This window comes from Micromys minutus (genome assembly GCF_963924665.1).
Source record: "Micromys minutus genome assembly, chromosome: 19".
NCBI lineage: Eukaryota > Metazoa > Chordata > Mammalia > Rodentia > Muridae > Micromys > Micromys minutus.
The window spans coordinates 22,796,070-22,823,922 of record NC_137954.1 but is presented as its reverse complement, the minus strand read 5'-3'; the positions used below and the strand labels follow the sequence as shown (position 1 = coordinate 22,823,922).

Genomic DNA, 27,853 nt, shown 5'->3' with positions numbered 1-27,853 from the left:
GACCCTAATTCAAAAGGCAAAGCCAAACAAATAAAACGTTTCAAAATAACCAAGGGGTCAAAAAGAAATCATAAAGATTCCAGAAAATGTTAAAAACTATCTCACAACACACAACAATTTAGGATGTACAGCTGAAGAACTGCTTAGAATGAATGCTTGGTGGAAAGGCCTATGTCAGAGAAGAGGTTTAGGAGCTGGGCAAATAGCTTAATAGCAACTGATGAAATGTAAGTCCCAGAATCCATGGGGAAGGCCAGGAAGGATGTCCTGTATCCCAGCTCCCGAAATCCAAGCCTGAGGACACAGAGACTGGTGGATCTCAGACTGACCAGCAATCCCAAATTACACACTGAGCTCTAAATCAGTGAGAGGCTTAGAATTCAAAACCAAGATGAATACTGACATAGCTCTTGGTAGAAAGTAAATCCCTGAAGGAAAATATCAGCCCCTCAGGACACGGGACCTAGACAGTCTAAGATGGATCTGACCTGAAGGCCTGCTCCCAAGCTCAGAGTCCAAGTTAGCCTCACCAGCTGCCTCACAACTTCCTGTAACTCCAGCTCCAGGAGATCCAAAGCTATCTTCTGGCTTCTGTGGGCATCCACACACATGTGACACACTCATATAACACACGCATGTTTCTATAATTAAGCGCAACTTTTTCAAAAGGTAAGTCACAGACAACATATTTGCAAATCATATTTGGTAAGTAACTTGACCAGAACATATATATCTCTGAATTTCAATAAGAAAAACTGGCTAAAAGTCATCAAAAACTTAGAATGTCAATTCATCCAAAAGAAAAAGGAAGATATACGAAGAGTTTATAAACAGCTACACATTAAAATCATAATGAAATACTGAGACAGAAGACAATGGAATCAGTGAGATAGCTCATTGGGTGGAACTGCTCGATAACTTGGGCTCAATCCCTGGAACTCACTGTGGAAGAAAAAAAAAAAACAGCCTCCTTTGACCTCAATAAAGGACATAAGGTGAGTATGCAAGCATATGTACAAACATGCACAGATACACACACACATCTACACAAGCACACATACGCATACAAATTAGTAGCAATAATAATAATACATTTTATTATTTTTTTTGGAAAGTTAAACACACACAAACCACCCTTGCATACAAATGTCAGAGCAGCACTACCTGAAACAATCCACATGTCCATCTGGTGACTGGATAAGCACACCTGGTATTACGGAAGAGGTAAGGTAAAAGGTAAGGTCCTGTGCTTGTGTTACCGAGGAATACGCAGTGTGTTGAAATACAGGGGTCAAGTCCTGCTCTGCACTCCATTGTGGGCAACCTCGAAACATGATCAGCCAAAAGCTGGAGGCAAAAGACTACATTAAGTGATTCCATTAGATTTTTTTCTAGAAAAAGCACTTCACTTCAGACAAAAAGTATTTGCTCACAGTGGGATGAGAAGCAAAAACCAACTTCAGGCAGACATGAGGAGCTTCTGGGGGTAAAGAAAACATTTTTCCCTCACTGGATTGCAGGGTGACACTAAAGGTCTATGAAGTCATAAAAGCCCCCCTAAAACACACTTACAGGGAGACTTCACAGCACAAACATTTCCTTCAAAAAAGCTGTAGGGAGCTGGCACCAACAGTGACAACAGCCTACACAGGAGACTTCCAGAGCTCCACCTCAGTGGGGAAACACTACATGTTTCTACTACGGAACAGCCACTGAAGCTCAGCTGGAAAGTCAGCCCCGATGTACACAAAATACTACAGGAAATGACAGAACAGAGTTCGCCAGGAAGAATGGCTCTTGTTCAATAGAAGCTCGTTTCTACAGCCATCTCTGCTGACACCAGTCCTAATCTCTGCTAAATTCTTCTGTATGTGAATCAAACTCCTTTCCCACTGCTGGCCCGAGAAGCAAGCAAGCATGTGCCTTTTTTAGTTTCAAGTCCTATGTAGCTATGCATGGCCCTGAGAGGACCAACTGTACGGATCATACTTGCCACCTCTTCCTGTGTCAGCACATTTTTGGCCTTGGGTTTGCAATCTGAAAGAGGAGGACAGCTTTGCTTTTATTACATTTAAGCAAGACTTCAAGCTGCATCTCAGCTCCTCTCAACACATTTCAGCCGATTAGTGCCCATTTTAACAAAAGTCTACCATCCTTTCCTAAGCATCTTAATTGGTTAAGAGCTTCTGTTGTTTGCCACTAGCAGTCACTTTAAGTCATTGATTAAAGCAGTTTGCACATCAGCACAATCTGAAATCAGTTTTCTTTTCCAACCAGCTGGGCCTGAGAGGCAATCTTTAAGACCGCCCAATTCAAACAGCAAGCACAACAGACTTTGTGACAACGGCTTAGCATGCAAAGACCCAGAATCTATAGGCAGCGGAGTGGGGGAACCAAATTGCCATGAGTAAGCACTTCACTGCTTTCTGCCTTGTAAATCGTATCACGTGCAAGTACGAACTCTGGCAGCAGGCTGGATGCCATGCCCTAATACTGCATTTCCACCGGGGCCGCCTATGAGGGCTGTGCCCTGTCTCCTTGATGGCAGATGTCACCAATGTACTGGTAGTCTAGTGTGTAGAAGGAAATGTCTGCATAGATTCTGGCCTCTTCTAAGTATCTGATGCAGGAAAGGCAAAGTTCTACACTTTGGAAACTGGAGAGATGGTTCAACTGTTAAAAGCACTGATTGCTCTTCCAGAGGACCTACGTTCAATTCCCAGCACCCATGTGGCAGCTCACCACTGCCTGTAACTTCAGTTCCAGGGGATCTGATGCCTTCTCCCGTCAGGACCTTTACAGGTGCTGTACACCCATGGTGCACAGATATGTATGCATGCAAAATATACATATACACAAAAATAAATCTCAAAAAATTTATATTTTCAGCCAGAGGAAAAGGTACCTTTTCCATTTTTAGCATAAAATGTGGGGAAAAGAGGGATGGGGGAAACTTAGCCATCAAGTTTTAAGCAAGCCATTTTATGACACTGCACAGGGAAACAAAACCATCAAAGACAGGACTGTTGTGCTATGCTACATACAAACTTCCTGAAATGCTCTCAATAGGAAGCTAAGTGCTCACTCTGAATGCAGGAATCACGTGTACATGTTCCTTTTTAGGCTACAGGCATCTCTCCCTTTTAAGGGACATCCAGGCAATATTCTCCAAGTGCCACACACGATACTTACAGAGATCTTTCTTATCTACAGAGTAGCAGAAACTAAGAATTTTACAATCAGAGAAAGAGTGAGTGGAAACCTTTTAAGAGCTACTGAAATATGAAAATGCACACGGATACACACAATGTGTAGACACACACACACACACACACACACACACACACACACACAGACACACGAGCGGGCGCATGCGTGCTTATCGTGTTCCTGGATAGAAATGTGGGCACTTGCGATATACGAGTTGGGGTCCAGCTGTGTTTCCTCATCCTTCACTTTCTGCTTCTCAGGTGTCAAGAGACCTTCTCTGGGGATCTCAGTGTCACAGCTCTTTTAGACGAAGGCCTTCTCCAATGGTCATCAATGAAACAGCTTTCTGAGATGATATTAGCTTGTGTGCACAAGTTTATTCAGGGTGGGCTTGTACACATGCACCTTATTCAGGGTAAACCAAGGATATATATGGAACTTGGAGAGCGGGAAGGAGTTTTCAGGGTGAATGAAAATCATTGGTTAGAGTTTAAAATCCTGGGAATGCCTCATTTGTGTGGAGAGGTATTCCAGCAGGAGCTTGGCTGGGTGGGTTCTTATAGGAAGCAGCGAATTGAACTTATAGATCTACCAAGGGCTATTCAACCTTCCCCAAGTAGAAGGTATGGGAGGTCAGACTCCCCATGCAAGGTCAGAGAAGGAGAAACCCTGTTGGTAATTTTGTGCACAGCTCAGAGGAGCTATGTGGTCATGGTAGACTTCAACCTTATTCAACTTTAATTAGAAGGGTTTCCTAACAGGCATACATGTGTGTGTGCACTAACATGTAGAGACCAGAGGTCAACATTAAAATGTGGTCTTCATTCATTTTTCACCTTATTTCTTAGTTTATTATAAGCATTATGAGAAAGTGAGTGAGTGTGTGTGCACATGAGAGAGAGAGACAGAGAGAGGGGGGAGAGGGAGAGAGAGATGGGGTACCCTCCTACCTTTATGTGGGTTCCATAGATCAAATTCAGCCCATCAGGGTTACACAGTAAGTAAATTTACCCAGTAAACCATCTTGCCAACCCTCCTCTCACAGAACTAGCTAGCCAATGGACTCCAAGCATCACCTGACTCCCACCCCACCCCCAGGGAGTTACCTAGGATATTTTATGTGAGAGCTAGGAATCTGAACTCTGGTTCTCATGCTGCCTGGCAGGCACAAAAGCAACTAAGCCATTATGTGAACTCCTCAGAGCACTCTCATAGTGGCTAACTCGTACATGGTGGCTAACTCATACATGGTGGCTAACTTATACATGGTGGGCTAACTCATACATGGTGGCTAACTCGTACATGGTGGCTAGCTCGGACATGGTTAACTCGTACATGGTTAACTCATACACAGTGGTTAACTTGTGCATAGTGGCTAACTCATACATGATGGTGGCTAGCTCAGACATGGTTAACTCATATATGGTGGTCTCTAGTTCCATCCAATGCCGCTTCTAGTTTCTCTTTTCATCTTTATTTCGCATTTCATTTTGGTTATTTGGCTGATAAGCTTTATTACACTAAAATGTACGCTTCAGGGTAGTGTTGTGAGCCAGTTTAAACTACAGAGGCCATGAATTGACTCTCTGGAACTGGATACAGTGTCTTACATATTTGCAGGAATATGTGGGAAGCCATCCTGACTGTTCTGGGCCTCTAGCCGCCCAAGTGGAAGATGACTCCAAGGGCCACTGATGTGTAATTGCCGTGTCAAATTGTAACACACCTCTTCCACAAGTCCTTCAGGATCCCAAATAGTCTTTTATGTTCCAGTAAGAGGACATGTCCTGATAAATGACGCATGAAATAAGCCTGATCCTCAAGTTCTGAGACTTAACAATTTAAATCAAATCAAAAAAAAAAAAAGAAGCAAGTAAAAATATTTAATAAAAAATATGAATTATAGTCTAACCCCAGAACTGGCAATTGTGTATTCTCTCCCTCATGACTATATGCATCAGAGCTATTTTAGGGAAGGAATAAGAAAGTATGTCAAACTTAAAAATATATATATATGGCTCTAAATAGGATGTTACAAGGAGTCACTATATTTAGTATCTTTCTTTTAGGAGGGTGAAGATATTTAGCAGTACTTTTTAAGTTAAGCAGATAATCTAATCTTTATCTGCATAACACTCTGAAAGATTATCCAATTCATACTCAGAATTGTATACATCAGGACAAACTACAAGGGGGGGGCACTCTAGATCACAAGGCTCAAAGAGCCACAGCTCAGACTTGACTCATGGGTGGAAACTAACATATTTATATAAATAAGTTCCTGTGAGAGTGAAAGAGCTATACCACCAAAAACACAATGGAAAACACATCTACTGGGCTTTCATAATGTGATTTCATTGCCATTCAATTTTACCTAGAAGCATATTTTACCTAGAAGCTGGGAAAAATACATTTTAGAAAGCATCTCTTAAAATCAAGAGAATGGGGCTGGAAAGATGGCTCAGCGGTTAAGAGCACTCACTGACTGTTCTTTCAGGAATCCTGAGTTCAGTTCCCAGCAACCACATGGTGGCTCACAACCATCTGTAATGGGATATGATGCCCTCTTCTGGTGTGTCTGAAAACAGTTACAGTGTACTCATATAAATAAAAGAAATAAATCTTTTTTTTTCTTAATTACGAGAATTTTTTAAGGAAAACATATAAAGAAGGTGGTGAGAAGTGGGGGGGGGGGACACAGAGACTTGGGGATAAGATCACATCTTAAGAAACTAAAGGAAAGGGGGAATTGAGAAAAGTTTGGAAGCTACAAAACAAACTTAGTACCTTCTATAAGCTCCTCACTTACTCATAAAGCCAGTGTCAAATGGACACTGGAGGACGGGATCTGTACCACTTATACCTGGGATGCCAGGACTCTTTTTTTTAAGCCAGTCACGTTCATGAAAGTTCAATTTGGTGGACTGGAATCCCAGTTCCTGTCACTACGCAGAAGCCTGATATAAGACAGATCCTATAATCTATGTGGCAAAAGCAAGATCCAGGGATGAGAAAAATCATCTCATTATTAAATAAGTTCCATTCCATCCTATTAGCTATCTCCATGTGTCCATCTCTCCTGACAGGAAGAGCCTAGCTCTTCTCTCCAACACCCCGTACTCATGTGGAATTTATCAATTCTGACATATCTCTGTCACATGGGAATTGGGGAAATGACTAAAGTTACGTAGCTATTCTTTCTCCTCTGTCTCGCTGTCTACCCTTAGACCATGTCAGCATCCTTTTTAAGTAAAGTAGGGAAGGTGTTAGAAATCCGTAGAGTTCTTCAGCAGCTCCCTAATGGCTAGGTTGAGAAAGATGTTCAAACAAGTAGAAAGATTAGATTTGAGGAGCCTCGGAGGTAATAAACCACAGATGCCAGCAGATGCCTGTGAACAGCATGAATGAACAAGGAAAGGAGCTGACTTTCACAACTGAAACTGCATATTATGTATGCGCTCATGGTCGAAGAACTTCTCCATTGTAAAACTCTGGTGACAGAGCGGCAGGCGGAACAGTGAAGAAGGAACTCACTAGAAAGCCATCTGAGAAAGCATCAACCACAGCTCCCAGAAGGCCTAGCAGCCAGGACAGTGATCTGCCAAAACAACTAGAACAAGAATCATCACCCTCACACTGAAAACCAGAAGATAAGGAAATGTTTAGCCGTCTACTTTGGACTGCTAACATCAGATGGCCTGACCACGGTCTCCATGGTCCTATGCTGCAGGTGGGCATGGCAGAAAGAACTCTCACATTTGAGCCAGTGATATGACCAGCTCTACGTAGGTAATATTATCAACAATCTACTATTAGTCAAACTTCTGTCCAATCAATTAAATAGTGGGAAGGACTTCCTCCTGCCTTCGCCTAGACAGAGGTCTCTTACAGGGATAAAGCAGATCACTGCCAGGGAGGGTGCTTCAAATCTGCAGAGTACACTTTCGTAGGCAAGGAAGTGCAAGTCCTGGATCACAAAGAGCTTTGGAGGAGAGATATCCAAGCAGAGGAATAAAAGCAATTACGAGATGGCAGACAAAACTTTTAAGGTGGGAAACAAGGGAGTGTGTGAAACAGGAGCCAAGTGGGAGTCACAAAGCACTAGTTAACTATCTGGACAACTCTAGTTTGCTGGCAGCCATGGAGAACCGTGATTCACCATGCCCTAGGTGGAAGGACATACAGAGGACATCGCTGTCACAACACTGGCAGGGTCACAACCAAAGTAAAAGAGCACACTGCTCGAAAGGCCATCAGAGACACATAGTTTAGATGTGTGACACAGTATGCCGGAAGTAGGAAAAGCGCCACCGAAATAGCTTAGTAGGCAAAGCTGTTTGCTGCCAAGCCTGATGACCTGAGTTGGATCCTGGAGCCCTACATGGAGAAAACCAACCACTGCAAGTTGTCTTCTGACACACGCACATATATGCACACACACAGGATAGATGCACTTTTAAAAATTAAATGTAGGAAAAGAGGTTGTTAGGAAACAGGGAAACAATTTGGCTAAATAGAAAAATTCAGTATGTGAATGAAGCTTATGTTCAAACACCTGCATAATTTTTAGAGAAATCCATCTCTTCCAATGTAACATTGTTTTTCATCAGCAAAACGTATATAACCATACCTCTTATAACCTATATGCCACGTGGTCTGTTTGCTTTGTTATTGCCTAAGAGTGATTCATGTTTTCCTAAGATGGAAGAAATTCTTTGGAAGGTTCTCTCTCAGACTTTGGTCTCCTGTATTCTCAGAACACCTCTGCCTGGATGGAAGCAATTCCAAACACCAACTTCCCATTCACCAGTATCACCCAATATAGTACATACCCAGCCAGAGTTTCGACCATCTGGGTTTTGTGGTTATCACATGGGAACCCTGGGTGAAAACCACAGACATGCCTGTAGATTAATTCACTTACTTTCTCTTCCTCTAACATCTCACCCCTCCTCTCCAGAACCAGCTCTGGGATTGTTACTTTTTTTTTTTTTTAGTGGTTTTATTTGTTTATATTTAGTCAATGTATATGAGTACACTGTAGCTGTCTTCAGACACACAAGAAGAGAGCATCGGATCCCATTACAGATGGTTGTGAGCCATCATGTGGTTGCTAGGAATAGAACTCAGAACCTCTGGAATAGCAGCCAGTGCTCTTAACCACTGAGCCATCTCTCCTGCCCTAGGGGTTTTACCTTCTAAGAAGCTATGCACTGCCCATCTTCTCAAGCCTTAGCAATTACTGATGATCAAGCCTACGGAAGGATTCACTTTCTACTCTGGACACCCACCCAAGTGTTTCCTGAATAAAAACAACCTTCCCAGACACCCCTATAAAGTTCTAACGCTTCCTCCATTTTCTCAGTGTGACTGCAGGATTGCTGTACCAGACATATGAGGATAGAGTACTTGTCCAATGTTCTCTACCCAGTAGACAGCAAATAACTAGGAGGGACCACACAGTGGTGATCATGGTTCCTAGAGAGACCATGCCACAGGAATCTGGAAGACCAGCCACTTTCAGAGGAGGGCACTAGACACTACTGACTAGACAATAAGCAATTAAAAGCTAAGATTTAAATCTTTCTCTAAAAATATAGCAAACATGCCAGAAGTGTTGGCTCACTCCTTTAATACAGGCTCTTGGGAGGCAGAGGCAGGTGGATCTCAGTGAGTTAGAGGGCAACCTGGTCTACAGAGTAAGTCCCAGACTAGAGAGGATTACACATCGAGACCTTGGTCTTAACAAAACAAAACAAACAACAATAATATATATATATGTATATATATATATATATATATATACACATACATATATGTACATATACATACATACACATATATATCATATATATCATATATATATATATATATATATATACACATGCACACCCACCCACACACATATATACAACATGCTCCTCTGATTTATCTGGCTTTCCAATTACAAAATCTGCCCTTCCAAACACAAAGTCACTCTAAAAGCTCCTAGTGATGATGTCAATTCATGAAAGAAAAAAAAAAGGAGATGGTCCTGCCTCTCTGCCTGATGTCTGAGGCCCTTTTCTGCCATTCCTTCTGAAACTGTACCCAGAATTCAAGACTTCTTTCTGTTTAGATGAAGAGATTTTTGGTCTTTGGGTTTTTTTTTTTGTTTTGTTTTGTTTTGTTTTTTGTTGTTGTTTTGTTCATTCGTTTGTTTTTGTTTGTTTGAGCCAGGGTTTCTCTGTGTAGCCTTGGCTGTCCTGGAACTAGCTCTGTAGACCAGGCTGGCCTCAAGCTCAGTCTCCTAATTGATGGGATTAAAGGCATTAGCCACCAGGCCCAGCTTAGATGAAGTTTTCTTTTGTCTTACAACTCAAAGGCTTTTTTTTCCTATATAGTAATACTTAACAAAAGAAAAGCCTCTTCCTCTGTCTCAAATACAGAACAAACACAGACCCCTTCTTCAGATCATCAGACCACAGGCTGGTAGGTCTCAGGAAATGATCCTACACTTGGCCTCTGGCATGCCTGCCAATGGGATCTGACCTGGGGACTGCTGGTGCCTTGTGAGGCTTTGTGCATCATGCTTGTCTTTGGACAATAACACAGCTGGTCCAGTTGTCTTGACAGACTACACACCTGTGCTTGGGAGTAGTGCTCACTGGTACTTAAGATTCTTTGCACTAAGAAACTACCTTGGAAGAGAGATTTCTGTGCATACATGAAAATAAACAACACATAGATATGGCAACTCAAACAACCTAACTCTGGGCAACAAAAATGAATGTCGAGAATGAACATGCAAACAGCTGGGCGTGGGCCATGGTGGTGCACACCTTTAACCCCAGCACTTGGGAGACAGAGGCAGGCAGATCTTTGTGATTTTTGAGGCCAGTCTGATCTATAGATCAAGTTCTAGAACAGCCAGGACTACACAGAAAGGGAAAAAAAAAAAACAAAAAACAAAAAAAACCTGTCTCAAACAAACAAGAGAGAAAAGAAAAGAAACATGCAGGCTTCCTAACTGCTATTTGCTGCCTTTCTAAGAGTAAATTACATGAGTAATAACATAATTCTGTGAACATCACTGGTCACTGAGCCTCCATTCATCTCTGTAAACTATTTTGATATTAGCCACACGTGAATGGAGTTACTGGTATATACTCCACGGAAAGGTGAGGACAAGGTCTGTGAGAAGAATCCATTCTAGAAGCGACAGCAACATCCTTCTGAGACTGTATAAATGGGGTCTATATTCTTGGGACTGGGGCAAGAATCATATTTCAGAACACAGAAAGGTGGGATCTACCTCACTCACTCAAAGAACTTTAAGGAGATGGAAATAAAAGTTCCATAGTTCTGATCCAAAGCTTCTGCAATAGGAGACCAGCACCGTAGCCCCATCTCTGGGCTATCTATGCTGTGTTGACTACCCCTACCTCCCTGTCAACTCAGGAAGCCCTGGCAAGCCACACAGATCAGCCCATTAAGACCAATGCTGAGAAAGCCTTGCAGGAGAACACCACAGCTCCTAATGCAGACCTTACGTTAACTATGTACCTTCTCTTAAATGCAAAGGTGAATGGCATCTTACCTTCCTCAAAGCTGGCGATCTTCTGTCTTACTAAGACACGGAAGTTTTCAACAGGATTCACACTTCCAACCTAGAACAGACCCATGGGTCACACACTTGCAGGTCACTTGCCAATATCCTACATCTTAATCCCGTTCCTGTCACTATGGTCAAATACTGACAAAAGCAATTTCTAGGAGAAAGGGTTTGTTTTCCTCATTGTTTTGGGTTACAGCCCATCAGAGCAGGGAAGTCACAGCAGAAGTGTGAGGAGGTCTGGGCATGTCACATCCATCAACAGGAAGAGAGCAATGAATGAATGTGTGCATGGTAGAGTCAAATCTTCTGAACTGCAGAGTCCTCTTCCTAGGGTGTGGTGCCGTCTATGGTGGGCAGGTCTTCCCACCTCCATTGATGTTAGCAAGAGAGTGCTCACAGGCCAACCTGGTCTAAACAGTTGCTCACTGTGACTCGGTTCCCAGATGATTCTAGATTATGTCAAGTTGACAATTAAAACTAACCATCAAACCTCAGGCAAGGTAGATGGGTCAATGTAGTAAGTGTGCTCTTAAAGACAAAAGGAAGGCTTTTCTGTCATTTTGATTTCGGGACTCTCTTAAAAGCTAGAAGATTCAGGGGTGGGCAAGACTGAACTATGAGCATCCACAGGAAAGAAAGAGAAAACCAATTCCTCCAAGCTGTCTTATTTCTACATGTGGCATGCATAAAAATAAAAATAAAAATAAAAATAAAACTAGAAAATTCAAGCAGTTACTCAGTTGCCATGCTTCTTTTCGCATGACTTTCCACTAGGCCGGCTTGAGGCTTTCTGTGGTAAAGACCACCTGTACATTCTGATACCAAACCAGTTAGGAAAGGAACAACACTGTTGTGTGAGGTCATGCTGAATGGGTTTTCCCTTATGCTGACATGAGCGACAATAGCCAAATGTTTGACCTACTGAGCTGCTGTTTCCTTGTTTGGGGGCTGAGGGGGTGCTGCTACTGGTCCTTTAGCATTGAAGATTTGGGAGAACACATAAAGATATCCATATGGAAGATCTCCTTTTTAAAAACCAGATCATATATACAGACTTAAAGCAATGCAACTCTCTCTCACACTCTCTGATCACCTTTGTCTTTAATCCACATTAATCTCGACCCTAACATAGCCTCTGCTGTACTTAGCTCCGAGAGGTTCCTATGAGTGCTGGTTAACTTGACAAGAAAGTATCAAAGGGAATTTGATTTGGAAAATTCTAATCAGTTCTGTTTTCAAGAGGGGTTGTGTGTTTTTTTTTTTTTTTTTACTATTTTTAAATTACACATGTGTAACGTGTGTGGGCTTGTCCACATGAGTGCAGGTACCAGGGAAGGCCAGAGGTGTTTGTGGCCACGAGCTTTTCTACCCAGCCTCTTTGTTGTCAGAATAACAACTCTGAGACTTAATTATTCATCACAATGCTTGGGCTTGTTCCCTGACTAGCTCGTAACTTATATAACTGTTTATTTTAGTCTATGTCTGCCCCGTGGCTCTCTCCTTGGTTACCTCTCCTTGTTTTTATCCGCCTGTCTCCCTCCAGTCCGAGGGGAAATCTCCCACTCTTGACTCTTTCCCTGAATCCTATCTCTGCCAAATGTCCCACCTTCTAGTTCCTGCCTCAGCTAATAGGTCATCAGCTTTTTATTGACAGGTGATGCTTCCACACAGTCCATAGGAGATGCTCTCTACAAGTGTTGGATCTCCTGGACCTGGAGATACAGGAGGCTGTGAGCCACCCCATGTGGGTGCTAGAGACCAAACTTGGTCTCAGAGCCATCTCTCCAGCCTCTGAAGCATTACCTTAGAAGTCAGAAAAGGTATCCTTACTTCAGTTTTATATGTTTGGGGAATAAGACTCACATCATTAACCACCCCCCCCCCCACTCAATCCTTTAATTTTCCTTGACCTAATGGAAAATGGCAAAATGAAGCCAGTATGAAGATCCGTGCAAGAGTACTACCATGGAGGCATTCTGTGGTCTACATCTTATTCAGAGATCTGTTTGCTATAATCCAACACATAATTCTATATGTCATGCACTATTATTAATTACTTCTGGAAAGAAAAACGTGGGATGGACCTATATGGCTCATACATAGAGAGGACCAAATAGAGTGGCATGTCAGCAGACTCAACAAGCCCAAACCTTGGCCTCCCTGCGGAAGAAGGAAGGGACACTGGAAAAGCTCAGTTTACCTTGGTGACATTCCCTTCTGCCAGGCTGGAGATGCTGATGTGACCTTCTTCTTTCTCAGTCTTGTACTTTTTAGCAGCAGGCCCCTCTTCATGACTAGAAAGAAAGAAATGGGTGTTTCCCCCTTATAACAAAATAAAAATATGATAGCTAAGACATTGTACATGAAAAAAGTACAGCTTTATCTTCAAGAGTTAAGACACATAACAGCTAGATATCCAAACAGTGGGCACCTTCTCTCTGCCTTGGAGCCCTGACAGGAGGCCTTGGAGTAATGTGGGCTTTGCTTTGCAGCAATACAGAAGTCAGCAGCAGCTGCTGCATCAGAAGCTAAATGTTAACTAAGAAATTCATCTGTCCATCAGGCATCCTGCTGGTCCCCATCTCAGAATCCAGAAGTGTAGCTTTTCATGTACATGGATGAGCACTATATCTGAAAAACCCATCTTTTCCACTCTAAGATCTATGTAAGATCTCTAGAAGCTTCCAATTAAAAGTGTCAAAACCTACTAGACAATCACAAGGTAAACATGGGAATACTTTTTTTTTAAAGTTTTAAACGTATTTTTTTTTAAGCAAACGTTGAAATCTGCTTTCTTGTGGCCCTGATTTTATTTGAGCACAGCACTAACAATGCTCAAAAGCTTCTGTGTGCCAAGGGAAAGATAGCTCCAAGAAAGGTCATCAAATATCTTGCCTCAAATAACAGGCTGGCTTTCCTAATATGTTGGTTTCAGACACATGGGGATACTAAGGTAATTAAAGGAGAAAAGAAAATCCAACCCAAAGACACTGCCCATTTTCTCGCTCACATAGTGAAACACAAAGATATAGAGAATTTTCTCCCAGAGAAATAGTAGGCCAATAGGCAGCCAGCAAAAACAACTGAATAGTAACTTAAGAAATTCCTAACTAAGGTCTCCTTAGGGCTGGGGAGATGGCTCAGTCAGCAAAGTGCCATCCGTGTCTTGCAAGCAAAGGATCTGAATTCAATTTCCAGAACCTATGGCAGGGTGAGACATGTGTGTGTGTGTGTGTGTGTGTGTGTGTGTGTGTGTGTGTGTGTGTGCAAGCGCACACGCATGTGCATACTCATGCAAGAGCATGTGTGATGGTGGTGTACTATAACCCTAGTGTTTGGGAGGCAGACATAGGTAGATCCTTGGAACTGGCTAGCATAACCTACCTGGTGAGTACCAAGCCAGTGAGAAATCCTATCTCAAGAAAATAATTTTAAACATGGATATCGCCAGAGCAAGTTCTCCCTCTGGCCTCTACACATGTCAAGAAATAACCTATCTTAATCAACAAACTAAAACTCTATATGTCAAAAATAGCATGATGGTTTAAAATAAGTAAACATTGTTGCTGCATGACTAACGGAGCTAATGAATACAGACATCGCTTCACAAGCTGGGGATAGTGCTGGGCTCAAACTCCCAGTTTGTGCATGCCAGGCACCTTTCCCTCCATTAAAGATTTCCAGTCCTACTATGTCAAAATGTATTGGCGCTTTGCTCAAACCCCCACCTTCAAAGACCAAGTCTGTAGAAGAGGGCATCTTTAAGATGAAGCGAAAATTAAAAAGGCAGAAGTTGGATTCAATAATTCAACCTTCTCTCACAGGGACGCACAGAACAGTTAGCACAGCATAAACGTTGTGTGGCCTGAGACTTTCTATTCCCTGACGTTTTCCTCCTGAGAAGTGGAAAGGTGAGAAGACGGGAGGACAAGGGCCAGAGGTGACGTCATCATGGCCCTTTCCCTACAAGAAGAGCATTAGTACTAAAGGCTGATGGCAGACAAGGAAGAAAAGCAAGTAGACCCGAGGAAGAGTAATCCCAGACGTGTGAAAACAGGCCACGGCCAGACGCTGCGGCTAGCCTCTGCCAGTTCTTCCCGAGACAAGAAGGGAGTCGAGCTAATGATGTGAGACATAATTTACCTGGTTTCCAGACTTAGGCTTTTGTATTTTTATTCGAAATTTTAACTTATTATTACGCATTATTATCATTGGTGTGTAGCACCCATAGGCTACAGCTTGTACATAGAGGTTCTCTCTCTCTCTCTCTCTCTCTCTCTCTCTCTCTCTCTCTCTCTCTCTCTCTCTCTCTCTCTCTCTCTCCCTCTGGATTCTAGATCCAGCTTGGGTCATTGGGCATGTGCAGTGAGTGCTTTCATGTGCTGAGCCATCTTGCCCTAGTCTCAGCCTCTTACATGTTTCTGGTACATTCATGTGATCTGATCTTAGGATATTATCTGGACTTTAGAGTGTTACTATTATTACTATTATTGTTGTAACCAATTGGTTGAGTTTCCATTTGCTCTAGGAAAAGTATTTCAAAGGAAAGTGTCATTAGTATTAACTATTCTCGTCCCAAAATACAAATTAATGCATATAATATTAAAAAGCATCACTGAGACATGGCTCAGTGGTTAAGGACATTTGCTGTTTTTGCAGAAAACCAAGGTTTGGTTCCTAGCACCAACATGGATCCTCACCACAGTCTGCAATTCTACTTCCAAGGGTTCTAATACCCTCTTTTGGCCTCCACAGACACAAGGAATACATGTAGTGCATGTACATACATGCAGGCAAACACTCAGATAAGTAGATAGATGGATGGATGGATGAATAGACAGACGGACAGACAGACAGATGGACAAACAGACAGACAAATAGACAGATCAGTCAATCGATCTAGACCAAACTAAAGAACACATGTCCTACCTGGATTTCTACATCCCTTTCTGCATCAGATCAATAGATTTCTCTACCTTATCTAAGAAACTTCTGTTTGCAATAGATGGTGCAATAGACCCACAGTTGGCCAAAGAGCAGAGAAGAGACTAGAGAATACTTAGCTCTAAAGGGAACATTTAGATTGTCCTGAAGCTCTTTGTATTTTAATGTTAATTCCACTTCCCCAAGAAGGGCTGCCTAGTCACTCCAACTGAACCATTTTAATTTGTAAAATAAAGGAAAGCCAGTGACTGGGCAGGGAGAGGGAAGTAGAGAGGGCTGAGAACTCTGAGGAGGTGAGATGACAGAGGGTGAAGGTCGTCATGGCAACATGGAGTTTCCCAAGGACCAGCTAGACCCAGGTGATATTAATTGGCAAATAGCTATGAACATTAAGGATTTTGTAGGTCTAATATCTCATATAAAAGGGCAGTTTGTATCTTTGTCTATTTGTTGTAATCTTGTTGTGTAGAGGGTTTGTGGGTTGAGAGTTGAACATATAAACCTGTATGAAAAGCTATCAGGCTGCAGAGTTGTATTTATGTGGGATTTTGGGGTAGAGAAACACCCCAAGATGGAGGCAGAGAACAGGCAGTGGAAAACCTCCAGAGAAGAGAGTTGTGTACACAAGTTGGGCCATGCTGGTGGCTCAGACTGGGTTCCAGAGGTTGCGCAGGGCTCCGTATCAAGTTCGTATGAGGAATGAGACCTCAGGGCCGATAAAGAGATAAACAGTTTTTTATTTTTTAATATTTACTGCAACAGGAACATACACAGGACCCCCACCCTAAGGCTCAGGAATCACTGGTGAAGAAGGGGAAAGTATATAAGGTGTTTGTACCCATGCAAGCTCACAGAGACTGAACCATGAACCAAAGAACATTCAGGGGATGGAAACAGCCTTCCCCTCTATGGTGAAGCTTGTCACAAACCCCACTCCCAGCCAACATTTGTAGCAGATGTGTAGCTTGGTTTCCTTTCATTATTTTTTTTAGAATTATTTACTTATTTTATGTATATGAGTACACTGTTAGTGTCTTCAGACATACCAGAAAAGGGCATCAGATCCCATTACAGATGGTTGTGAGCTGCCACTTAGATGTTGAGAATCGAACTCAGGACCTCTGGAAGAGCAGAGCAGTCAATGCTTTTAACTACTGAGCCATCTCCCCAGCCCCACAGCTTGGTTTTCATATGGGTCCCCTAACAACTGGAGTGGGAACTGTTTCTGACTCTGTTGCCTGCCACTGAATCCCCTTCCCCTACATAGACTGCCTGATTGGGCTTCAGTAAGAGGAGGTGCTTAGTCTTACTGGGACTAGATGTCTCAGGGAGGGGTGGTACCCAAGGGGGACTTCTTTGAGAAAAAGAGATGGGGAATGGAGGAAGGAATTTGCAAGAGTGGGACTGAGAGGAAGGACAAAATACTGTGCTAAGCGGTGGCTGTATTAGCTGGAAAGCAGTGAGAGATAGGGCTAGAGTATAGACAGGGATGGCTGGAGGTGCGATTCATTGATGGAGTGTGTATGTGAGACCCTAGGTTAACCCCAAGCAAAGGGGATGGGGTGAGGAAAGCAAATGCTTTTGTCAAGATGGCTGGAGCACACAGACTTCTGTCTGGTTGCTGGCCTTCTCGTTTGTGTAACGGTCCCATCATCTTAGGTGGCAAACAGAGGGGCCACTGAAAGCAAGGCTGAGAAATCAGAACTACTGAAATGACATTCAAAATGTGGGGCACAAGGGCATCTTCTGGAGAGATGGTTCTCGGAGTTTATACTAAATGAGTCCGTCACAGACAAGAGTGGGAGGGAGGATTAAGAATCATGGCATTAAAGAACTTTAAGTAGCAGTGATGTGACCCTACTCTAAACACACACACACACACACACACACACACACACACCACTAAGGTTAGGGAGATGGCTGGCTCAGGGGACAAAGGCACTTGCTACCAAGCCTGACAACCTGAGTTTCATGGACCTCTACACAGTGCAGGCATACCATCCCTACCCCCCCCCCACACACACATAAGTAAAAATAATGTAATAAAAGTTTTAAAAACTCACTGTAACTGGCTGGCAGCCCCTGAGTAGTTTTAGGAAAAGGAAATCAGGAGAAATCATTAAAAAGACTAAGGTAAGCTTAGGAGGTTGAGTTTCTACTCTACTCCCTCTGAGGAGGAGGAGATGAGGCCAAAGGTTAGTTTTCATAAGATCTCAAATCGGGCTGGAGAAGTGGTTCAGCAGAGAAGAGCACTAGCTGCTCTTCCAGAGGACCCGGGTTCAATTCCCAGCATCAGAGATCTGACACCTTCTTTTGGCCTTTGTAGGCACTGCAAGTGTGTGGTGCACAGACAGACATGCAGGCAAAACACCAATACACATAAATTAATTATTTTATTAAAAAAAAAAAAAACCTCAGAGGAGCACGGTTCAGACAGTTTCTAAGCCTGTAGGGGCCTGGATCATAGTTCACTAGACACGGACGTTTGGACTCACTTCTAAATACCTTGCTCTAAGTGTCTCTTCCTCTGTATTTTTCATGTCTCTGATAATAAACCAGGAAATGTTGAAAGGGAAAAGGAAACACAGAACTTGCTGAGGGAGCCGAGCGTTTGGAGAGGGTTGAGACCAGGAAGAAGGGGATTAGTCAGACTGTCTCAGGAAGATGGGCTGAAACAGAAGACACAGGCATGCATAAGCAATGCTGGTGGGAGAACTATTAAGGGCCAGGCACTAAGTAAGCCAAGCATGGTTAAATTAGCTCAGTTAAACTACGAAACAGCCCTCAAAATTATCTACTGCCATTGTCTTGTGTAGACAGGCAAAGGGAGGCTCATCAAACTCGGGTCTTTGTTTTGCGCAGCAAAGCCCAAGCTGCCAATTTCAACTGCCAGTAAGGGGAGATGCCTGGCCTTGGATTCAAATCCATATGACTCCAAAATCAATGCCATTAGCCACTATGCTAACCTGAACTGAAAGGAGCAGATTTGGGGTAATTTTAATACAACTTGGTAAACCAATCAGACATGGAAAGTCAAAGAAAGGGAGGAGTCCCGAGAAATCAGCTACCATTCTCTCAAATAGGAAAGAACAGCACTGAGGAAGAGAGGCTTTGGAAAGCAGCATGCTTGGAGAGAGACAGTGAAGCCATGTCTGTATACACTGAGTTTCAGATACATAGAGACACCTGAGCCACCCACGGATAGGATGCAGACTGTGTGGCTTCTGAAGCCCCGTATATAAAACATGAATGAGGCCTGTGTTTGTGAGGGCAAAATGGATTCAGACTGCAAACATTTATTAAATCCTTCCTGTAACAACTGCTGACTGAGATCTCAGGCTAGTTGTTCCTTCTCTCCAATCCTCAGCCTTGTCAGACTTAAAATGGTATCAACAAAGCAACCTGCTTCATAGGATGGCCAGAGCATCCAAGCAGATATGCAAGAAAGGCATTTGACATCACACTGTGTTCAGTGAGTACAGCTATTCTGAAGACAAGCACTATACACACACCTGTGAGGTTGGCAGGGAAAGGAAACATCAGAGGACTCTGGCAGGGAGTTTCCAAAGGCTAGGGGGAAAAGCCTGGAAGGTAAGTTAGGCGAGATACAAAGTTCCAGACAGAAGAATAATCGACACTGTCAAAAACAGGGAGAGAAAAGTCACTGGAGAAAAGGAGCACAAGGCTGAAACAAAACTCAGGTTCTGTAGTTTGGATCTTCAAAGAGGCCGCCAAGGAGGATAAGCCAAGAAAAGCAGCAAGCAGCGTAGACTATTCTTCCAATAGGCCTAGCCTTAGAAGGAAAGATAGTGGTTGGATTAGTAACAAGGAGCCATTTGGATGGATTGTTTTGTTTTAGGTGAAAGAACTATTAACGTGAAGAGGGTGGGGGTACAGTGGAAGAAGACACTGGTGGACTGGTAAGGGATGAAGGACGAGGTGTTTGTGTCCACTGGGCCTGGAGAGAAGGCAGTAAGCATGGCTGCAAAGTGGGGATGTTCAGAGATGAGATGGTCCATAAACTGGAAGTACCGACTTATGGCTACTAGCTTCTCTAGGAAATCGCCACTACCATCATTGCATCTGCTGTCCTTGGTAACGTGCTAGGGACATGATAGGGGTTGTTAGAGGACTGCTGACTGATAAACGCTGTTCTTATGGTATGAATTGATATGAGATGATACAATATGATACGAGACACACTGGTGTGGGTTCTAGGTACACGGCATGAGTTATCCAATCAGTCCTCACGACACCCCCGAGACAGGTGCTGCTGCCGTACCCATGTCACTCATGAGGAAAACCTACAGCCACACAGAGTTAGCGCTTCCTGACTGACTCTGGAGTCTTGAGTCTTGAACGTTATTCAGATGGAGCAGGCGAGACACTTTAGGGAACTTGGAAAAAGCAGCAGACCTTAGACAAGCTATACAAAGTCCAAAAGAAAGCAAGGACACGTGTGTGTCATACATGCAGAGCTGGACATCAGGTGCCTCAAGTCTCCTGCAACACCTGGCCTAGAGATAATCTTTCACTCCAAGGTCTAACTATGCCCACGTTGAGGGAAGCACGGGTTTCAGACAGTGCAGACAACATGTAGGACTGTAGGACTCCATGCGGGCGCCGACAGAGCTCTTTCCCTTTGGAAATGAAGACACTGTTGGTTCAAGTACAAGGTCTCCAACAGGTTGGAGAGGAACAGCAGTTTCTCAGGTGTGTCATGTTTTCAGTGTGATGCTGTATCGCTGACTGTTGACTATTGGCTTCCCTCCCAACAGTTCAGAGTGCTTTAACCCTGGATTTGTAGCCATGATAGCTCTTGAAATGACACTGGTTACTGTGGAGGGGCATGTGCCATGGTGTGAACATGGGGAGGTCAGAGGACCACTTTGCCAAGCTGGTTTCTCTGCCCATTTTCAGGTAGCCAGGCTTGCAAGGCAAGAGAGTCTTCACCCACTGAACCATCCTGCCTGCCCATGGCTGTATTTAGAGGAAGACACGTAAATATAAAAGCATCCAACCAAAATCCTATCAAGTGTCATCTTGCTTTTTACTATGAAGCTTCCTCAGCAGATAACTGTCACTCCCAAATCTTAGCTCCTTCCCCTTCTACTGGAGGTCAGTAAACGCTGCCAAGGATGATGAATAAATACAAAAACACACCTTGGTATTAGCAATCTGTTTCCCCCTTATCATAACCTTTAAAGCTAACTTAAGGCTTTTCATTAGAACGGAGGGTTTTGTAATCCATGTGGAGGAGACTGAATCATCCTTGAATAAAGGAGGTGCTAAGTAAATATTTGTAAATTCATCACTTCTACAGTTCTTAACAACTAAGACTTCTGACAATAAGAGTGGAGAACAGGAACGTGGGTAAGGGTGCACACATGAGCTAATTCCCAGGCCCCGTGCAGATCACTTGGCTGGGTTGCACACTATCACAGGTGCAAAGAATGGGAAATCACTGCAGGGATCAAATCACAGGATAACTGCCCTGTGGGGCTCTGTGCTTTACTTCTTAACCATCTAATTTCCATTTTAATCAAAGGAAGAGGAGAAAAAAATGGTCTATTTCTTTCCCACAGTAACAGAAGGTAATCAAGATCACGAACTGGAGTTTAATATGGGAGGGAAGAGCCGTGTGGCTGCAGGAAGACGAGGGCCCGATGTAGGAGGACGGACACTGGCTTCCTGAGCTGCTCTCAGCTGGATGCAGCGGCAAACAGGCAGAGAAAGATGGAGTTGGGGCGAGATTTTCAGGACAGGCTTTCTGTGTAGAAGAAAGCAGGATAGAATAAAAACTGCACTAAAGCTCTGCAGGGTGTGATGGGAATCCGTGCAGCAGGATCAATCCAGTTTAGTCTGTTTTGTTTTTTCTTTTTTTTTTTCCTTCAAAATCTCACAAAGGTTGGAGTATTTACCTCTGGGAAGCTATGAAAAATGCAAGGCTTTCTATTCAACTTGTACAATAATTCACTAAACATTGATTTATAGAAACCAATGAAAGTTTCTGGAAATTACTCATCCTTTCCCACTGGGTACTTATAAATAATAGGCCTTACTTTGTCAATGAAGATCCAGCTATGGGAAGGAAACCGATGAAAAGTGGGGGTGGCCGGGAGGGATCATGATCTGATGCCAAATCTCAAAACACAGCAGAAAGAAACATTAATATAGATTCTGAACAAAATGTGAAGAAGGAAAACAGTGTGTTAGCCCTCTGCAAGCTTAGTTCGTGTGCCATATGAAACACATCCCACTTAACCTGCGAAGGCCTCCACAACGCCATGGGTCAGGCATATCAGTCACCGGCTAACAGAACAGCTAAAGTGCTGTGATTGTCATGTTCTCCTCCCAAGATCTCACCGACACTTGACCACACACACCCTGCCCCCCCACACACAACAGAAACCTCATGACATCCAGCCTGCCCTTCCCATCCCCAGCTCTTTAGAAAAGAAACAACTCCAGACCAGCAGGATAACCTGCTGCCAAGTCTGACCGATTGAATTTGATCCTAGAACCTACATTCAAGTTGTTCTGACTTACACATACACATGTGTGTGTTAATGACTGTACACACACACACACACACACACACACACAGAGAGAGAGAGAGAGAGAGAGAGAGAGAGAGAGAGAGAGAGAGAGAGAGAGAGAGAGAACTATAATAAGAACTGTTTTAAAAGAAGAAAATTCAACCTCAGGTGTTTATTAATGTTGCTTAGCCTTCCTATGTACAATTCACAAAAACCCTATTGTTGATGCAAAAGCCAGTCCAAACCAGAAGACTGAGCCCAGGTGAACATCAAGGCTAGACCATGACTCTGATGGGCAGGTGAGAACTTAGTATTTCTACACAGGGATTTAAAAGCTGCTCTATCCCCCTCTGTAATCCCAGAAAACCCTGGGTAACACCATAATTCCAGTAATTCCAGACTTGCCATTGCTCTGGCTCCCACCCTGCCCCATCCCCCTCTCCCATCCCTTTGCATTGCTACAGATCCCAAGGTGACCACACCGGGTACTTACTTGTCTTGGAAAACGTCCTGAGCAGTCACTTGGTCCTTTTTCTTGACAACTTCAGTCAGAGGGAAAAGGGTCTTAACTTTAGAGAGTGGAATCTCGCATTTCGCTTTTATCTCAGTGGGGGGATCCAGCATATCCAAAATGTGCTGCTGAATTGGGGGCAGCCGCTCCTGGAGATGTAAGGCTCTGTGCAGCAGACACTGTAGGGAAAGTCCAAAGCCAATAAAAACGCGGATGCTGACATCTTAATTGGAAGGGCTAGGAGACTCATGCCAAACAGCAAAAAACAAATAGGACGGCTCAGAGGACATTGGTCACATCTAAAACAGACAACACAGAAGCCAAACCCCTAGAGGGACCTTATCTTATAAACTACTCAGGGAGCACACAAAGTTCCTAAGACATAACTCCTAACAGTCCAAGATTACAACATCTTCATAGTGAGTCTTTTTACCGCACACACATTTTCTACCATGTGTGGGATGGGTGAGATGGGAGCCTCAGATAAGCTGCCCTCACTGAGCCCCAGGAGAAAGTCTGAAAAACATGACAAAACTGAGCTGACACACGCCACCAGGGAGGGCAGTGTGTGGCCCTGTCTCCACATGCCCAGCATTCCCACTAAAATGGACTGGGACCCATGTAAAGAGAGGATGGGAGAGAGAGAACATGACAAATGAAGACAGAACAACACTCTTGCCCAGCCCTGGCCTAGTCACCTCCTAATTGGTCTCTCAGCTTCTGCTGACACTATCCTGGACCCAAAGTCATCTGAAAATAAACTCGTGTTCTAAATGCTCACTCCCCAGCTGATGAGTGTGCTTTGGGTAGGCTCTGAGACTTCGGGAGCTGGGGTAAAGCTGCGGTAACGGGTCCCTGGAACTCCCTGGCCCACGACAATGTGAACAGCCACCCTCTGCCACGTACTACCACTACTACCATGAGTGAGCTGCTCCCTGCCTTCCCAGCTGGGAGAACTCCTGACACTGAGCCAAAGGAAATCTTCCCTCCCTTGTTTACTTAAAATATTTTGGAAGCACAAAAGCAACTAGCCCAAGCTCCTTACCACAACCCATGACAGACAAGTCCTGCAAGACACAGGCCCATTCCCAATCATGGCACTGCCATCTGCCTCCTCATTCTCAACCAAGTAAAGATGAGCCCCACCCACAAGTGGAGAACCACTGCTCTGACACTAGAGCAAGGTAAGCCACAAGATGCCCTTAAGAAACACTGAAGTGACCCCAAAGATGCTCCAACATATAATAAGGACACATGCTCCACCATGTTCACAACAGCCTTATTTATAACAGCCAGAAGCTAGAAAGAACCCAGATGTCCTTCAACAGAGGAATGGATACAGAGTTTGTGGTACCTTTACACAATGGAGTAATACTCAGCTATTAGAAACAATTACTTTATGAAATTCCTAGGCAAATGGATGGAACTAGAGACTATCATCCTGAGTGAGGTAACCCAGTCACAAAAATACAGACATAATACGCAGTCACTGATAATTGGATACTAAGCCAGAAAGTTCTGAATACCCAAGAAACAACTCACAGACCTTATGAAGCTCAAAAGAAGGAAGGCCAAAATGTGGAAGCCTCAGTCCTTCTTAGAAAAAAAAAAAAGAAAGAAAGAAAAATCATATATTCATCATATATTATTATGAAACAAATTTTGTAAGCCATAATAATATTTTATAAAATAAATAAATTTTAAAAAAAGAAAAAAGAAACAATGAAGTCGGGCTGGAGAGATGGCTCACCAGTTAAGAGCACTGACTACTCTTCCTGAGGTCCTGACTTTAATTCCCAGCAACCACATGGTGGCTCACAACCATCTGTAATGGGATCTGATGCCCTCTTCTGGTGTGACTGAAGACAGCTACAGTGTACTTATATATAAATAAAATAAATAAATAAATCTTTTAAGAAGAGAAAGGAGCTTCCCCTCCTGTGAAGAAGGCTCTAACGAGCCCATTTTATTTATTATTGCTGTGGGTTGAGCCCAGGGTCTTGCACATGCCAAGCACCTGCTCTGCCACTAAGCTATGCCCAGCCCTACTCCTATGTTTAAACAACTTATAGATTGGTAATTTTGAAAGAAAATTAAAAGGAGCTGATTACTTCTTGCAAGTTCAAAATACTGTTTTATAACACAAAGCATACTATTCTATTCCATGAACTGTTTCCATACAATAAACAAAATGCTATCTAAAGGTCTGTATCAAAAAAAAAAAAAAAAAAAAAAAAAAATTCTCGGGCTCGACAAAATATCACCTAGGAATCAGTATCCTGCAAACTAAACACCACATGCTCCTCACTCCAGCATCCACGTGCTCCTCACTCCAGCATCCACGTGCTCCTCCATCCAGCATTCAAGTGCTCCTCACTCCAGCATACACGTGCTCCTCCATCCAGCATTCAAGTGCTCCTCACTTCAGCATCCACGTGCTCCTCACTCCAGCATCCACATGCTCCTCACTCCAGCATTCAAGTGCTCCTCACTCCAGCATCCACGTGCTCTTCCATCCAGCATTCAAGTGCTCCTCACTCCAGCATACACGTGCTCCTCCATCCAGCATTCAAGTGCTCCTCCATCCAGCATTCAAGTGCTCCTCACTTCAGCATCCACGTGCTCCTCACTCCAGCATCCACATGCTCCTCCATCCAGCATCCACATGCTCCTCACTCCAGCATACATGTGCTCTTCCATCCAGCATCCAAGTACTCCTCACTCCAGCATTCACGTGCTCCTCACTCCAGCATTCACGTGCTCCTCACTCCAGCATACACGTGCTCCTCCAACCAGCATCCAAGTGCTCCTCACTCCAGCATCCACGTGCTCCTCACTCCAGCATCTATGTGCTCCTCACTCCAGCATCCAAGTGCTCCTCACTCCAGTATCCATGTGCTCCTCACTCCAGCATCCATGTGCTCCTCACTCCAGCATCCATGTGCTCCTCACTCCAGCATCCACGTGTTCCTCACTCCAGCATCCCCTCAACATACCCACAATTCTTCCCTCTCCACAGTATGCTCAGTTATTTTCCATGTTCCTTTACTTCATCTCCTGGTTTGCTCACTCTTAATTACCTGACTCCCCCTTGAGCTTCATCGAGCCTTGTCAGTAGGTTCTCCGTCTGTTCTAGATATTGATCCTTTGTGGAGGAGTAGCTGGCAATGCTTCTTCTCCCTCTCTGTGACTGTCTCTTCACTCCATTAACTGTTTCCTTTTGTGTGCAAAGCTTTTTAATTTGGTGAGGTTCCATTTGTCAACTGTTGGCTTTAGTTCCTGGATTCCCAGAGTCCTGTTGGGAAAATCCTGCCTACACACAGATCATGAAGTGGTTTCTGGCCTCTTCCCTCTGAGTTCTGTCCAGACCAATGGGACTGGCTGACCATGTGGCTTTGCATAATGTCCATCACGCACCCTTCTTCTTCTGGATCTCTGTCCAAGGTTACAACCCTAGAGGGGGCTTCCATGAACTCCACTCCCAAGAATCTCTGCCTCCTCATCTCCACGGTGTGTCCATACAGCACCTGAACTATGGCTCTGCATCCATTCCAGCACACGGCAAGCAGAGGCAGGCAGATTTCTATGAGTTCAAAACCAGTCTAGTCTACTTATTGAGCTCCAGGCCAGCAAGAGCTAAACAGTGAGACCCCATCTTAAAAAGAGACGAAAGAAGGAAGGGGAGAAGAGAGAAGGGAAACAGAAAGGAAAAACATAACGGGCTAAGCTTTTCCTTCTCACCTGGTACAGCCGCTGAAATTCGGGATTTGGAATTTTGGAGGTTGGAAACAAGTCTTCAATGATGTCTTCGTCCTCATTTTTCTTTACCAGGCTCATGGAGTCAATAAGATCATCAATTGCACTCAGCTGTGCCTCTTAAAACAATGATAAACAGAGAACAAAAGGGGGAAAATGGATTATCTCTATTATTCTCTATCACAATGAACTGCTCTCCATTTCTGAATGCAGTAACACTGGCAGGTCATATGGTGCCTGCTCTGCCAAAAAGCACTCCCTAGTTGTGTAAGAACTTAGCCTGACTCTTGGTTGTCTCATCTGAAAAAAGAGCTATTGAGACTTGTTGAAGCTAGGCAGTGGTAGCACATGCTTTTAATCCCAGCACTTAGGAAGCAGATACAGTGGAATCTGAGTTTGAAGCCAGCCTGATAAACAGAGTGAGTTCCAGGACAACCAAAGCTACATGAAGAAACCCTGTCTCAAAAACCAAAACCAAAACGAAAAAAAAAAATCATTCCTCTAGGTTAAACGTAAGCACAACACAAAGGAGGAGGAGGAGGAAGGGATGAAGGAGGAGGAGAAAGAAGAGGAAGTAGAAGAGGAGGAGGAAAAGGAGGATTATACCTGTGTGTACTAGGCATGCATGATATATAAACATACATACAAAAAAATACCTATACACATAAAATAAAAATAAATCTAAAAAAAAAAAGTTGATTAACTAGGCATAGCAGCATACACCTTTAATCTCAGCACTCAGGAGGCAGAGGCAAACAGATCTCTAAAACTTCATGACCCAACGGTCTACATAATGAGTTCCAGGGCAGCCAGGACTACATAGTGAACCGGTCTTAAGAGAACAGAGAGTAGCTGCCCTCTTGACTCTTTTCCAGTTCTACCATTCTTTGGCAATGGAGTAGGATAACAAAAGCAAGAGTGGGTTCCAGAAAAACAACTCTGCCATAAAAAATTCAATAACAAAATCACTCCTCTGTGGAAATTTAAACAAAATACTTAGTATCCAATGAGCTGATATTTTCAAAATAGTAATTAGCTAAAGAGAAAAACATTTAAGCAAACTAACAACTTCCAAATGAAACAACCCTTTCTAAAGATCCTTCAGCAGAGCCCAGCAGCTCACAAGAAGACATCCTTTGACCGGAACAAGTGAATTCCTTTGTGATCTGTCAGAGTCGCCTTCTCTTTTTGCACAACTACTAAGTATACTACACACACCTTGAGAAGATTCCATTGAAACTCTAAAGTTCCTTGATAGCAGAAACATGACAGTGTCTCTTTGATGTCTCACTTAAT

The 27,853-nt window shown here is 43.5% G+C and overlaps 1 protein-coding gene across 1 annotated transcript in view; it reads right to left on the bottom strand.

Annotated features, from left to right (window-relative positions):
• Positions 1-27,853, bottom strand: part of XRCC5 (X-ray repair cross complementing 5) — a 79,680-nt gene that overhangs the window by 23,014 nt on the left and 28,813 nt on the right. The window contains exons 13-16 of the mRNA XM_080932843.1: positions 26,543-26,676; positions 22,784-22,980; positions 13,008-13,101; positions 10,790-10,859 (exon numbers count right to left, since the gene is read on the bottom strand). Of these exons, the coding sequence (XP_080788969.1) occupies positions 10,790-10,859; positions 13,008-13,101; positions 22,784-22,980; positions 26,543-26,676 (495 nt within the window). The remainder of the gene's footprint in view (positions 1-10,789; positions 10,860-13,007; positions 13,102-22,783; positions 22,981-26,542; positions 26,677-27,853) is intronic.